The 16,734-nt window shown below is 28.6% G+C and overlaps 1 protein-coding gene across 1 annotated transcript in view; it reads right to left on the bottom strand.

Annotated features, from left to right (window-relative positions):
- Window positions 1-6,563: 6,563 nt before the first annotated feature.
- Window positions 6,564-16,734, bottom strand: part of LOC135925961 (uncharacterized) — a 30,908-nt gene continuing 20,737 nt past the window's right edge. Inside the window, exons 4-9 of the mRNA XM_065461563.1 lie at window positions 15,703-15,873; window positions 11,725-11,827; window positions 10,682-10,914; window positions 9,938-10,076; window positions 8,948-9,311; window positions 6,564-8,847 (exon numbers count right to left, since the gene is read on the bottom strand). Coding sequence (XP_065317635.1) covers window positions 7,017-8,847; window positions 8,948-9,311; window positions 9,938-10,076; window positions 10,682-10,914; window positions 11,725-11,827; window positions 15,703-15,873 — 2,841 coding nt within the window. The 3' untranslated portion in view covers window positions 6,564-7,016. The remainder of the gene's footprint in view (window positions 8,848-8,947; window positions 9,312-9,937; window positions 10,077-10,681; window positions 10,915-11,724; window positions 11,828-15,702; window positions 15,874-16,734) is intronic.

The following is a 16,734-nucleotide window of genomic DNA, read 5'->3' as shown; positions in this document are numbered from 1 at the left end:
GGGTTTTAAACCGGTGCCGACGTTATTGTTTAGTTGAACCTTTTGAGACCATAGAACAGGGCATGGACCGATTTATGGGCAACCAATCGAACCTGAAATATTCAAGCCTTTCAGAAAATCAGTTTTGATTTAGTTCCACTTATCAAAATTTCCGCTATAAAGAGTTTAAAATTCCTGAACCCTATTCTGGTTTACAGCCCTGATTAATAGGTCAGAAATGTTTTTTGTTATCGCAGATCATGATTTCATAATTTAGATAAATTTAAAAGGTTTTAGGTCATGCTAAAAAAAAATCTAACTTTTAAAATCTATCATAAATGCAAATATAAGTTGGGGAATAATATTTTATTCCCTCCTCTCTCGTAAAAATAAAAATCTAGAGAAGAAAAAAATTTGCCAAAATAAAATATATTTTTATTGTTTAATAAATCTCTATGAATTCAACCAAAAAAAAAGGAAATTTTTTATTTTTCAAAATGCAATTGCTTTTGCTTGATATGGTTTATTTTTTCAACCAAAAAAAATGGAATATTAAATTGGGATAATCCCCGCAAAAGGCTATCAAAAATATTTTTACTAAATTAATCAAAGTTTTGTCTTTTATAATATGACTTTAAATTAATATTTAAGAGACTCGTTATTAATTTATTCTTGGCCTTCCCGAAATATTTTTATAAGGAAGAAATAATTGAGATGTAGACTTTTTTTTAAAAAAAGTTTTGATGATGTTGAGAAAGGAAGGTTTAATAATTATACAGTTAGATAATGGCCAAAACTATCTATAATAACAGTTGTTTTAAAAAAATATGAAACGATTTTTGAAAGGAATAAAGAAGATGAAAATTTTTTTTTATGATGCTTTAGGTGTGAAAAATCAGAAAGAGATGGAGGAGGATTAACTCGACATTAAACTAGAGATTAGAGGCTCTCCACATTAAACTAAGGTAATTTCAATGAACCATGTTATCAAACATTTAGAATTGAAAGAAATGTTTTTTTAGAAATTTATGCCATATTTAAAGTTTTCTTAAACTGTGACGACCCTTTGAGAGAATACGCTCATGTAACATATATCCATAAGGAAAATATAAAATAGTATTTAGTATTTGAAAAAAAACACTCGTCAAATTTTGAAGCCCCCCCCCCTAAAAATTTTAAGTTATTTATAGCTTACAAGGAGCCTCGCAGAAGTCTAGTAATGTCCCTGGACATTATTTTTCTTAAAATCAAGGTATGAATTTGAAAAGACTGTGATTAAAAAGTTATAAATTATTAAATAGTATTTAAAGACTTTAAATTTATTTCAAATATCTTTATTTTTAATCTTTTGTTTTAATAAATGAATTTATATGTGTAATTATTCTATGGATTTATAAATTTACAGCAAAACAGATTCATAAATTCAAAGAAGAAAAAAAAAATTGTTTTATCAAAGATTATTATTTTAAAATGTAGAACAAAAAAAAATATTGTCATTTTGCGACATCTTCTAGTTTTGCAATTCTCTATAGTTATAAATATTTTATGATGATAAAAAAATATATTTGTGATCATTTTTGAAGATATCAAGTAATAATTATATTTAGAAAAATATAATATCATGTTATCAAATAAGAAATACTGTCCTGAAAGAAATTATATTTTAAGAAAAAATAAAATGATACAACGGTACACGAATTCGTCAAAAAAAAATCCAAATAGTTATTCAATGAATATTTATGGGAGAGTAAACGAACGGCCTTTATTTTTTATTTTATAAAGAGAAAAAAAATATTTCGACTGGGTTATTATAAAGTCAAATTTATTTTCTGTGAAAATTATTTGGATTTATATTATACTTATATTTTTTACTTCTATAAAGTTTTTATTATTTAATCAATATTGAATCTAACTTTGAGTATTAAATATTAATTGTAACTATAACTCTTACCCGGGTGAAAGTCTCCCGGAAAAAAACATCATTAGAAGAAAAAAAACCCTATCAAAGAAATACACCACTCATTTTTTTTATTTTTCTAAATACTCGTGCAACAATATTTAATTCTAATCCGGCTTTAGTTTGGACCAAGAAGCTGCAAAATCAAGTGTATTTTTGTGGCTGTCACATTCTAATGTATCTATTTGATTTTACTGACGTGCCTGGGATTCTTTTATCTGGGACTTTCTTTCCGTTGTTATATTTTCGGGTGTTAATTTTATTCAATCTCCATAACAATAATTACATTGTATATTATAGTGGCCAATTTTTTTTTCCATTTGTTGATGAGGTTAGTTATTCTATAAATATAATTTTGCTCATAATTTTGACAAATTTGGTTCAGATGATCTTTTGAGTTGGGTATAAATTACATTTCCATGAAATAAAATGTCTGGGTCAACATTTTTAACTGTTAATACTCATTTCACTATATTATATATGTCGTTGCGAGTTATGGAACCCATTAGGATTCAAAATATTTAATTTACTAAGTATTTCAAATGTTTAAAGCAAAATTGTCTGAATTAAACAGTGTATGTGCTCTACACATGTTAAACCACACATTATTGGTCAACTGAGATTTTTACAAATTTAAAATTAAGAAGTTCCGAATAGTGTTGTTAAATTACCTAACTTTATTCAACTATAAAACAGCGTAGCTATGTATTTATCCAAAAACGAATAAGTCTTCAAGTTGAGACTTAACTTAGAGGCTTAATTCAATTTTTTAGGCTAAAAGCTTGACTAAACTACAATAGAGAGGATCAAAGTTAGGTAATTCAACAGCACTAGTTCCAAACTCCCATGTTTCTATACCCTATTATGACCTATACACACGTTTACATTGCATACATTGATATCTGATATTATAATACCTCAGTGTTTGGTCGTTATATTTGAATCCATTAATGAATTGTTTAACGTGGAATCATTTTTTTAAATCTAATATAATCCTGGAATATCGAGAATAAGATAGTGGACATGACAAATATATACTCGGGTGACTGAGTTACAATTAAACATATAAATTTTTTTTATTCCATTTAATAATTTCTCATTACTCAGATAATTAGCAAGTGGCAAGTGTCGTAGGCACGGGGGGGGGGGAGAGTTCCACTTCCAGACCAAAAAATATTAAGTACAGATTATATATTAAAAAATTATTTTATATTCAAATAAATACCTCAATAATATAATGTTTTTAATGTAAAGTTTTAATTTAATATGTCTCTGAACATCTAAATTTTCTGTTAATATTATATTGCCATGGAATTTATATCAATTATTCAGTATAAAGTTATTTTAAAAGTCTTTTTTAATATTAAAGTCATTGTTTATAATCTTCAAAATTATATTTAAATAGTAATAATACCTGTTCTAAAAATATATTTATTATTTCTTATCGAAGATATGGTACTAAAGTAATAATTAAAGATAAGGTAGCGTATATGCAACATTCTGATGTTTCTTATTTTAAATAAATACTATTATTAAATTTACAATCATAATATATTTGGTTATATTTATCAATAAAACAATATGACAGTATCATTACTAATTACCCAAAGTTTTATTAAATATTTTGAATACCATAAAAAAGGTAAAAAAAGTGAAGATAGTACTAGATCATTATTTTTAAAACCGCGAAATTTCAAAACAAACATTTATACTTATGGGTTTTTATTTTATACTTTTGTAATTAATGTTTAAAAAAATCCTTTAAGTAAAATTTTATTAGTGGATGTATAAAAATTTAGCACCTGTCAAACAACAAAATATGGTCAGCTGTGAGGGGTAAATCTCATATTTTTATATACATATTTAGAGCACACTCTTTAAGCCTAATTTTTTTGATTAACATTAAATTTAGTAAATCCTTTAACATTGTTTATTATATCTAATGTCATCTAAAATGAGGGATTGATATATAAATACCAATAATATGAAAACACACTTGATTACATTTAAAAAAATATATAAGTCGAATTTTTTTAATTATAGATTTGATGGAAATACAAGATTTGATCAATATTTTTAGTTAAAATGGTTTTTTGAGCATAAAATATAAATTAGTAGATTACGCCAGTAACTATTTTGTAAACTTGGAAGAAATAAGAAGTTTGTTTCTCTGACAGGTGTAACCCCCCCCCCCTCCTTCAGGGGAGAACTATATTTTAATATTAAAATATTGTTTTATATTAATTTTATTTAAAATTTAGATTTTTATTAAAACATTGCCATCTATATAATAAACATTTTTTATCGATAAAATATTAAATAACTAGATAAATAACTGTTTTCCCAATATAATTTTTTTAAATATAAATTTATATTGATTTAATAAACATACATACAAGTTTTAAGCTTAAGCAGTTATTAAAAAAAAATTAAACTTTATATTTTCCGGAAATGAAAAAACACCTTAGATTTCAAAAATTTTTTTTAATTACGTTTAAGAAAGGGACTCAAGGGCTATCTATGACACAAAATATAAGTCTCCATCATATATATTTTTTGAGTGATCTTTATTTTTATCGGGTTTTTCTAAATTAGGAAGGACTCCATTTTATTAACTTTAACGCCATATCCAGAACTAATTAAGTTTTAGAACTTTAAAAAAATTAAATTGCATAGGTCTTCTTCATATCATATATAATCATGTAGAGTTTCATTCGATTTGAAAGAAATCCATGAAACCTGATCTATTTTAAGTGGAATTATCTGATAGGCATATCAAGGATATTCCCATTGGATAGGGGACACTAGAGGTTCGGGCGGGATTTTAGCCCACCTGGTGGGCGAGTGCATATTCCAATATTTTTAATACCAAAGTACCGATAACTGAGGATGTTGTCAGCTGAAGAAATTAATTAAGTTTAAAAAAATATATCGAAAACATGTTGGATTTAATTTTCATGGAATATAACAGCAAACGTGGATGAAAATCTGATTTTACCCGTTTCCCCAATGGTAAAGAGAATTCAATTAAAGATTATTAAATTATAAATGCGATGTTTGAAATAGATAGCATCCATGTCGAAATTAAAACAACAAATGGGAAGATATGGCTGTTACAGAGAAGAGCTTTACTTAATGACAACAAAATATTTATATCTTAAAGTAACAGGCGTTTGTATAATTTAGCAAGATTTTAAGCTGCTTAGTTTAGTTTACAATTTATAAACTACTTTAATTAATAATGGTTTCACTTTTTATTTAAATATCTCACTTGAGTAGAGAATATTCTTCAAACGGATATGCTACTTTGACAGAGATGGCAAGAAAATGATTTATCAAAATCAAGATTAGCTAGAAAAATATTGACAATTCCAGCAACCAGTGTTTCTTCTGTACGAGGAATTAGCATTGCTGGAAGATTTTTAGTATCAATAAATATTAATTTTATATTATTACATATATATTTTATTAGATTAAATAAATTCCTTACCTTATCCGTTTTTTTTCATTAGTAATTTCCTAAACTATGAAACTTTTTTGTAGGGATATTAGGGCTGACACTAAATCACTTTTTTTTTTATTAGATGCTTAATAAAATTGAAAGAATGAGCATATTTATATTTTATATGGGCGGCAATTGGTAAAAATTTTTTAGACTAATGGCCGGTCGGGTAAAGAATTTTCTAAAGGGCGGGCGCGTATATTTTTTTCAAAACTATGGGCGGGTTAAAATTTTTTAAATATTTGGGACCGGCTTGTGCCATGCAGACCTCTAGGGGATACTATTAGTTGGGTTCTTTTTTCAAAATTTTGAGGACTTTATGAGATTTTGTTGGAGCAACGAATTAAAATTTTCAAAATAATCTCGACATTGAAAATAGGTTCCTGCCTTCACAAAAAAATACATAGGCATATCAAGGATATTCCTATTAGGTATGGGGGCACTATTAGTTAGATTCTAAATTGATTTGGGGTTTTAACATTTTTTTTATAAAAAAGTGTTATTTTATTGTAACTGGGTTCAATTTTTTTTTTCCTCTAATAATTCTGGAGAATTTACAATATACTGTATATTATTCAGAGAATACAATGTCTTTAAGTTCGCTCGAATAACTTTACCAATTATTTTTATAAACTTCGGAATGTGTATTTATTTGATAGGCTATATTTTCTTGTTGTTTTTGTCAAAATTTTTTTAAATATTCAAGACATGGATAGGGATTATATAAAAACTAAGCTTTTTTAATCAAATGGTAATTAATTTTAAAAATAGTAAACCGCATTTGACGTTTTAGAATATCAGATTTATACATCCGAAAAGTATCTTTTATATAAATTTAGTATTATGTTATATAAATTAATAAGATACACTATAATTAAAACGCTTGAAATGGAATTAGCAACACTTAAAATTATGTGAGAAATTTGTGTTGTACATGATATTTCGAGATCAATGGAAAGATCCATTCACTAAAATAGGAAATTATTTCAACAAATTTTACAATTTTATTTCTTTAACCTAGTTTGGTATAATATTTACAAAGGTTTATATATATACAATTATATTTACATTTATAAACGATATAATCTTATAAAAATTTATTAAATATTCCGCATCTGCAGTATAAAATTTGTAAATGCTTTTAGATTTGGCGCTTTAATTCAACAAATATTTGAAGTTTAAAAGGGGTAAATTTAATTTATTATAATCTGGCATCTCGATCTATAATTTATAAATAACGATTTATATATTAATTAGTAATCTATATAACATATTATATTTAATATTATATGGGGGTATTATTTTTTTAATATCGTAATTTTTCTAAAAGAAAATAATTCATATTCGGTAAAATCTCTGATAATTGACATAATTATATACATAGTCGGTTATGTTTAAAACAAAACATTCGCGAAATAATAGGATAATTTTATAATATTTTGTTCCATTTTGAGCAAAAACACTGTCAAAAAAAATAATTGGCGATGTTTTCATCAAACATTACGATATTTTTTAAAAATTTATTTTTTATTCGTTTAGTTATAAAGTATAAAAAAGATGTATATATATTTATATATTTTAGTTAGGTCTAGGCGGCGGAAGAGGTTTACGACCAATATAATCCCCTTTATTGTTACGGTTTAAACAATTTTCATCATAACTTCCGGTTCCATCGCTAATCGATGTGTTAATATTCTCCTTAGGGTGGAATTCCTTAAATTCGTTGAAATGCGGGATATTATTTTGGTTGATTATAGCGGGTAATTGAGAATTATTAGCGTTATCATTTATATCGTAATGGTTTGGTTGTTGAAAGTAGTACACCCTTCTAATCGTATTATCCGTCCCAGTTACGGGGCAATTATTAACATTATAAACAGGTGGAGGTAGTCTGGGTAGGGGTGGTTGAGGAGGAGGCTCATAAATGGACGGAGAGGGTTGTTCTGATAATGGTGGCTGATGTTGGAGATTGATAGGAGGCCCATAGGCATTGCATAGGTATTGCTGACCGTTTGAATGTTTAAGTAGGGTTAAGTTGGCAAATGGATTTAAGTTATTTAAGTTATTGGGAAAGTTAGCGAAATATGGCGGAACTACTACAGCGTTTAAGGGAGAAGCCTGATCAAGATCGGATTGTTCAAGAGGATGAGAGTTCAACGCGTTGTTGATGGGAGTGGTTGGCAAAAAAAAGGAAAAAAAATTGTTCCCATTATTATTGCTGTGGTTTAGGTTAGTGTCATCTAGGGGTTGTTTGTTAGCGCCTACTCGGTAGTCCACGAAAGGCGAAAATGAGGAAAGAAATCTTTGTCCTTTATCTACCCCTCCACTTTCGAGCTTATCGTTAACACAATCCTTGCCAGAATCTTTGTTCATATTGCGAATCGAGCTCATATTGATGGCCATTAAGTCGCGACAACCACCACTACCTAAATCTAGATGTCTGTCTTTCCTCAACCTATCTAACCTAGTTTTAAGCTTGAACCCTATCCAACAGCCCAAAAGTGAGGCAATACACACGCTAAATGTTATAGCTAAGCTTAAACGTTCAGCCATATTTCCTTGAGAATTAGATATTGGTTGTTGAGGACAGTGAGCAGGGTTGCCTCTAGACTGGTAAAAGCGAGGGGAATCATCTATTCGATTATCGTCGTTATTGTAATTATGAGAAGTTTGCGGAAATTTTGATGGATGAGAAGGATCGTTGTAATTCAAATCTCTAGCGCCTTGTGGCTTTATTTTGGAGTCTCGGTAAGTGTTAATATAGTGAGCGGACGAGGAAGGGGTGTATTTACTTGGCTCTTGGTTTGTTCCTTCCATTTCATTGTCGTTAAATTGCTCGTCTCTCTCCATTTCTTCGTTACTCCATACGTTATTGTTGTAATCTTCCAAGCCGTGACAAGAAAAATTTCCATAAGGTCTCCCACATTGATTACCCGCTAAACTGGCAAGGATAGAAGTAGAACGACCGTTTCCAGTGGCGATTGCTACCAATAATCGTTTAGCTTTAGCTAAAGTGTAAAGGCCCGTAATGATTGCTCTTTTATTAGATACTATCAGTCTCTCATTTACCATAATCGAAATTATCTTTGCCGAGCTTTTTCCTTTCATCATCGTGTCAACAGAATCCGATTTATATTGGTGAGGAGCGTTCGAACGAGGTTGAGTTGAGATGCTTATACGGTAAACCTCACCCTCGCTGGTTCCTAGATACACTTGATCCGTTTCTACGCCTTCCCTTTTCTCATAGTTATATACCGCCGTGATAGCAGAAGGTCGTCTCCCTGACCATACATTTAATGGTTTTCCTTCTATTTCCAAAATGTTTCCGAGCCCTTTGTTCTCGTCGTTTCCGTGTAGAAGGGCAAACTTTTGTAAGTATTCCGCTTCTCCAGGGTCGACTAAATCGTATCTGCGGAGGATCAAATAAAATTTGTTTGACATTAATCAGTTTAAAAAAAATCATGTTACAACATATTTATTAATGCTAAAAATATTATTAATTTAAATACCCGCACTCTCCAGGCTTTCCGGTTGACCCACGAGGGACTCTTTTTACACCGGATCGGATCATCCTTTCGTCCATAGTATCAATACCGGTTTTAAAAATTTTAGCTATTTCATCGGTATCAAACCGACACAAAACCGAAATTGGTATAGTACCAAGTGGACTTGGGGCAGTAAAGACCGAATAAAATCGGTCGGGGTTTGATTCTGTATCTAACTTTATATTTTGAGGGCTTGTAGAAGCGACTAAGGAGTCAAAAATAGTGGCAGTAATGTCTCGACGATCGCGGGGATCAAATGAGAGGGAAGGATTAGGATTATAACGAGCGCGAAAAGTGTCCGCGTAATCACTATAGTGATGGGGCGTGCCTTATTTTTTTTAAAAAAAGGTATATTTAACTTATTCAAATTTTTTTTGGATTAAATTTGAAAAATGCCTCCCGTCACAAGATTAACACGCCTATTTTAGAAAATAAATTTATTGAAAATTAGAATAAATTATAAAGATTCATATAAATTACCAGTTCTAGACTCACTGGAAGGAATAAATGATATGCTAATATCTATTAGAAATTTCAAAAATTGTTTAGATAAATTCAAAGAAATACTGATTAAAATACTGGCAAGCAAATAAAAAACATAAATCCGATCTTTTATTAATTGGCTCATATAAACCAAGTAAGCATAGAAGTGTTTTTTTCCTTATATAATACAGTCTTTTAGGTATAGTATATTAATAAACTTCAACGTTTATATTGTTCATTAATATCCAAGTCCCTGGCTGGTTTTTATTATGAAATAATAATAATACATCCAAAATATAAATCCAATTAATGGGAATCCTTAATTCCAATAACATTTATGAGATATTAAATATGATTAGTTTATTTGGATAGGTATATAAAGTAATATAGATAAGAAGGTAGACACTCTAAGGGTAGTGTATAAGACAAAAATTTATATTTAAGATTCTGATTCATAATCTCATTCCTTACTTTTAGAGGCACCATTAATCCTATCTTCTTCGTTATCCCCATTAGGCACTTTACAAACCATCTTAACTTTTAGAAATGTTTTCCATATTAGAGGTTTATCGTAAATGAGATCCAAGTAGCCAGTGTCTCCTATGCATACCTGACGGTGCGAACCAAATTAATGATAAATATAAATTTAATTTTTTTTAATAATAAACAAAAGGGTCATTTTATGGTGGATGTTTTTAATACCCAATAAAAACTGGTATAAATTTTATAGGATAATAAATATTATAAGATAAATTAAAAATGATTCAAAGATTAGTGGCTAAATTCTCTAAAAATATGGATAGGATAGATAGGTATTCTAACTACAAGTGCTGCAATCAATTTTCGGCAAAATCAAATATTTATTTAAAAAAACGAGCTCAATAAATGATTCTTAAGTAAAATAAGGCATTCTCTTGCCTAATAACCCTACATTCGCATAGCGCGAATTTGTGGCGAATTAAAATACACCATATTTTGTATACTTCGCAACGAATTTGTGCTAAATGAGAATGCAGGGCAACTCATCATTAACAGTTATGCGAATTCGTAGCAGAAGATACAAAAATGGAGAGTATTTTAAATAATTCGCGCTGAATGAGGGGTATAAATATGTCAAATTGATTTTTATTTATTATATGAAATTGCATATATACTATACATAAAAGATGAACGGTTTCACTCAAAAAATTATTTAGACGAATATAAATATATTACCCTTCCTATTCTAGCCTCCACTACCCGGAGGGGTGCCTTTTTCCCATAGTCTGGAGAAAGCATAGACCACTCGTTGAACAAAAAATAAGCGTACCCATCGTGCGTAAAACTGTGGATAAATTGAGGCCCGTTGAGGGCCGGAGCGAATTCGTGAACCGTACGCACCGGGTCTCGATATATTATAGGCTGTTCGCTCCACTTATCCACGAATGTGGCGGAATAAATTTCGCCGCCTAAAACATAAATTTGTGTTTTTGGTTTAAAAAAAAAGATATTGAGTCTTCATATTTTACTGCTTGCAATTAAAAATATTATTAAGAATATAGTATTAATCTTGTAAATCCCTCTAAACTTGAAGTCAAACTTGTTATGTTCTACCTTCCAAAGGAGTCTCATGCCCTCACCCCCCCCCCCCCCCTAGGTAAAACAAATATTTTTTATGGGGCCCTTATTGATGATTAGAGGCCTGTCCTGCATCTATGAAAAAATGACTTAAGCATTCCTACGCCACGGGGGGAGGGGTATGTTCTGTTATTCTTCTGCTAAACGCGTATTATTTTCGAATTTGTAAAGAATATACTGTCTGATTTTAAACATTACTTTTGAATGCGCAAAATAAGTTTAAAATAATATTTACGAGGTTAAAATAAGTTATATATATTATTTTTTTCAAATAGATTTTGAGAATGATCAAACATAATTTTTTGCTCAAATTTTATCTAAAATTACTAAAAAAAAATTTGTAAAAAATCTTCTAAAGTATTTTGTGATCTTTGTCTATTACAATTTTTTTAAACGAAAAGAATGTTAAAGCCTTAGTCATCTCTAAGGAGTTGATAACGTCTAGGAAATATTTCAAAAGTGTTTTGAGCGTATATCTGATCATAGTATATTGACTCATTTCATTTATTTATGCTTGTTAAAATACGAATAGGAGTAATCCATAAAAATTTTCTCAAAAAAATTAAGTGACTCAAGATAAGCTTAAATAGGGCGAACTTATTATGACTACTGATCAGATATGAAATATATAATTAAATAACCTGCTACGGTGTAAGAAAAATTTTGGTAAGGGTTAAGAGGCACGAATCCCAGGCCCGTAATTTCTGACTCAAGAACGTTGTAACTTCCTTCACCATTTGGTACCTGTATTTCAATAATCAAGGTTTTTATAAAAAATTTAGTAGGGTGAAAAAATGTATCGCCCATTTTTTTGAAAGGATCCGCTATAATATTTAAATTACTTTTACTATATAAGATAGATTACAAATAAGATAATTGTACGGCCAGGAAACACGGCAAATTTTAAAAAAAGAATGAGCCGCCCTGGCCAAAATTATTTAAAACGGAGAATATGTATGGTGATATCGGATTGGTTGATATTAACTTCATATTGACATAACCAATTGGATCTACTGCCTAAAAATCGGCGGTATACACTAGTGGTCTGCATTGGTCGGGTTTCCTGCCCGCCCGCCCATCTAAATGGGTAAATTTTTTTAAGAACGGGCAGGCGGGCGGGTTAAAAAAATTTTTAACAATAGGCGGGTGGGCGGGCGGGTTAAGAAATTCAAACAATGGGCGGGCGGGTGGGTTAAAAAAATTAAAAATTTTTATTTTAATTAATAAAAAATTGTTCTTACGAACTTAAAAAATAAAAAGCCTTTTTCTGGTATAACTTTTTATAAAATAAATCAACTTTTTTCTTCAATTAAAAAAACTTTTTCTACAAATAAAAACAAACTTTTTTCTATAAACAAATTAAAATCTCCTTTTATGGTAATGAAATAAAACTTTTTTCTTAAAATATATAATTTTTTAGATATTGAAAATTAAAATTTTTTTTTTTGGGAATAATGAAATTACTCCATTGTGTTATTTTATTTTAGTAATGATTGTTTATCTTTATATTGCCCTTTTTATTTTCATTTTCTTATATAATATATAAATTTTATTTTTTATAACATAATTTTAACAAAATAATATTTTTTAATTTAATTTTAAAATATGAATAAAGAATTGATTGCTAAGAAAATAAAAAATAATTTTTATAAATTAAAAAACAATGAAGATAATAATAAAAAACTTAAATCGTCTATATGGAAACAATTTAAAATTATTTTTGATAAAAATGACAAAAAGCTAGATTGGATTCGCTGCAATGATTGCGAGTCCATCTTTAAATATAATAGCAGGCACCTTCTTCCTTCGGCATCAATGTTCATCTGCAAATTATGAAGATTTGATAGATAATAAAAAAAATAACTGGATATTTTGAAAAAGACAATTCTCAATTAAATAAAACGATAAAATCTGGTCTAATAGCGAATTTTGTAGAATATTGCGCTAGAGACATTAGGTATTTTAATTTAATAAATTATTCTTTTATCTTTTTTAGGCCATTCCAAGCAGTTCAAGGACCTGGATTTATAAATATTTTACAAAGATTTGCCGACTTAGGGGCAACATATGGTAAATTGGATGTTAATAAGATCATCCCTTGTGCTACAACAGTTAGCCGCAACGTATCCAAAGTTACTGAGGATCTTAAGGAAATATTATTTCCTAAAATTGTAGAAATGATAAAAAATTCCATTTGCTTATGTACTACTGATATGTGGTGTGAAGAATTTACCAAAACCGATTACATATCTCTATCAATCTATTATATACAAAATTGGAAATTAGAAAAAAAATTTCTTTTTATTTCAAAATTTCAAGATGAAAAAAAGACGGGAGAAAATATTCTTAAAGAATTATTAAAAAATTTTTTAAAAATTGGTGTTCCCCGAGAATATTTTTCCAAGCTCATCTTTGTTACGGATCAAGGAGCAAATATTAAAAAAGCTTTGGAAGGGTAAATTTTTTATTAAATAAAATTTAATTATTAGGTAGATATTATTAATCTGAGAGATTTTGTATACACCTAAAGAAAAAACATTCATATTTAAAGAACTATATTTTCCTTTTACTTTTTCAAATATTAGCTTTAATAGACTAAACTGTTCAGCACATATGCTGAACACAATACTTCGTAATACCTTCCAGTCAACTTTTATTTTAGAAAATGCTCCCGAGATTAATAATATTTTGGTAACTGCAAAATCATTGACGACTTATTTCAAACAAAGTGGCAACGTAAAATATCTAAGCAAGACGTTACTACAAAATATTGATATAAGATGGAATACAAAGCATTTATATAATGTAAGATGAGATTTTTTTATTCTTACAATCTCGTGATATGACTGAAAAAATGGGATCTATGGGAAAGGAAGATTTAAAAACACTGATAGATTATTTGGAACCATATAAAGATGCAACTAATGCTCTTGAGGGTGATTGCAGGCCTACACTACAGAACGTTCTTATATGGTATGAAAATTAATATTTTAGGATTTATACCCATTTTTTCTTTATTTATAAAAATAGGTATAATCTTCTACATGAGAATGAAATAAATATGAATATAATGGAGAGAAAAACAAAATGCGAAAAAGAAATAGATATAATAAAGAAAAGAGCTAAAAATTTTATAATTGAAAAATTTAAAATTCATATGCTCCATAAAGTTTCAACATTTTTAATACCAAAGTTCCGACAAATGAGGATGTTGTCGTCGGAAGAAATTAATGAAATAAAAAAACATATTGAAAACTTCTTAGATTTGATTTGCATAGAAGAATGTAACATCGACGTAGATAAAAATTTGATTTTACTTATTTCCCCAAAAGCAAAGAGAATCCAATTAAAAGGTATTAATAAATTATAAATTCGTTTAGCTACTTATTAAATGTAATATTTGAAATAAGCATCCACATCAAAATTAAACCCCAACAGATGGGAGGGTGAGGTTGTTACTGAGAATAGTACCGTACATAATGACATAACAAAATATTTAAATCTTAAAGTAACAATTTTTGATAAGTATAATTTAGCATAATTTTAAGATGCATATATTACAATTAATATAAATTTAAATTACTTTTATAAATTTATTATTATTGGTTCACTTTTTAAAGATTTCAATTGAGGAAGAGGATATACTTCAAAAGGATGTCCTACTTTGGTGGAAACGACAAGAAAAAAATTTGCCAAAGCTATCAAGAATAGCAAAAAAAATATTAGCAATTCCTGCAACTAGTGCTACTTCTGAAAGAGGATTTAGCATTGCCGGAAGGTTTTTAGAACAAAGAAGAACGTGTTTAAATCCCGAAAATGTGGATTCATTATTATTTTTGCATTATAATTACTTATAATATTTATTTTATATTTATATTTTATAAATATTTTATTTGATAAAATAACTTATCCATAATTTAAATTGAATATTTTTTAAGCTTAATATAGTAATTTCCTAAATTATAAAACTTATAGAGATGTAATGTTGAAACTATTTTCATTAGATGCTTAAAATAGCTGACTTGGGTAAAAAAAAATTTATAAATAATGGGCGGGCGGGTAAAAAATTTCTGACTAATGGGCGGGCGGGCAAGAAATTTTAGACTAATGGGCGGGCGGGCGGGTATATTTTTTTGAAAACTATGAGCGGGCTGGGCGGGCGGGTTAAAACATTTTTTAAACATTGAGTGGGCGGGCATATTATCCAAAAACCCGCCCAATGCAGACCTCTAGTATACACTTTATAAGGTGACATTGTATACATCATATAACATTCGCCCGAGAATTAGGTTATTTCATAAATCCATATTTTGTTAAAAATGACTTCTTTCTCTTACATAGCCGGATAGGTTAAACCATCTTATTGAAAACAATAGAAATTTAGTTTTTAAAATTGCTCTCCTGTAAAATTAAAAAAGTGGAAATGGAATAATCTAATTCTCAGGTTACGAAATTGACTATAGAAAAAAACCAGAGACCAGAAACATTGGCTTCCTTGCGTTCCTACCCCGTTCCTAGAATCACTGTTCCTCGTTCTCGTGAATATACTTAAAGTTCAGTTTTTCCTGAAGGTACAGTTCCAGGTCCCTGGAAAGTTCAATAAAAAAACAATAACTCACGTTTGTTAATAGATATTTCCTGCACTTTGGTTCGTAGGCGTAAGTTCCACAGACGATAAATTTATCGGCTGACAACTTGGCCATTAACATGATGTAATTTTGGCAATCTTTAATCGAATAGTATTTACCGCAGTCTTCGACTTTGTCATTAGGCACGTCCCAAATTATATGCTAATTTATTGTATGTATGCGTATTAATATAAATTTATCTTAAAAAATTTTCAAATTATATCAGTAAAATATGTTCTTACTATGGAGTAATTTCATTAATAATAAAAGTTTCTTTAATTTTTAAAGTATCTTTTTTTGTTGTTGTCGATATTTCGGTTAACATAATAATTTGTTAACTCATTTAATCAGTTTACTTTAAAAAATATATAAACTATTCCAATACTTCATAGTGAGAACGTATTTTTTTAAAATAATATTTATAAATATGATAAATAGAAAGGTAAATTTTCTCGGCATAGCATGCTACCTCCCCTCTACCCATTATGATGTTCTTGTTTATATTAGGTGTATATATTAATTTATTTTACCCATTTCACCTTTATTTATTACCAGGGTTTGTAATGCTCTTCAAAATATGTATTCTTAAAAGAATTTTTTACAAATTCTTTTTCTTTTTGCAATTTTTGTGCAATAAAAAATTTTCTTTCTAATTTTTTTTTTAAAAGATCTTCCAGTTGTAATATTTTTATTTAAATCTGTTCAATTACAAAGAATATAAATGATAAAGGAATAAAAGGGGTAATCGGAAAAAAAAGATCCCTGATAGATAGAAATACCCTATATTTGAATGATTAGAAAATGGATAGTTGGGAGGGTCAATCTACTTTTAAAATGAATAAATTTGGGATATGTTAGTCTATCATTTTAAATTCGTCTTTTTTTCCATGAAAGAGTGAGCTTTAACAAAATTTTATGCATAAATTATGCGAAAGAAAGGGGGGGGGGGGGTGTTCATATCAAGATTTGCATAATTTTAGATTAGCCATTATTTAAAAAGTCATAAATTATTCATTATTTATA

This window comes from Gordionus sp. m RMFG-2023, chromosome 3, assembly GCF_954871325.1.
Source record: "Gordionus sp. m RMFG-2023 chromosome 3, tfGorSpeb1-WG-v2, whole genome shotgun sequence".
NCBI classification, from domain to species: Eukaryota; Metazoa; Nematomorpha; class Gordioida; order Chordodea; family Parachordodidae; genus Gordionus; species Gordionus sp. m RMFG-2023.
The sequence above is the reverse complement of the archived record's forward strand: the minus strand, read 5'-3'. Positions and strand labels throughout refer to the sequence as shown.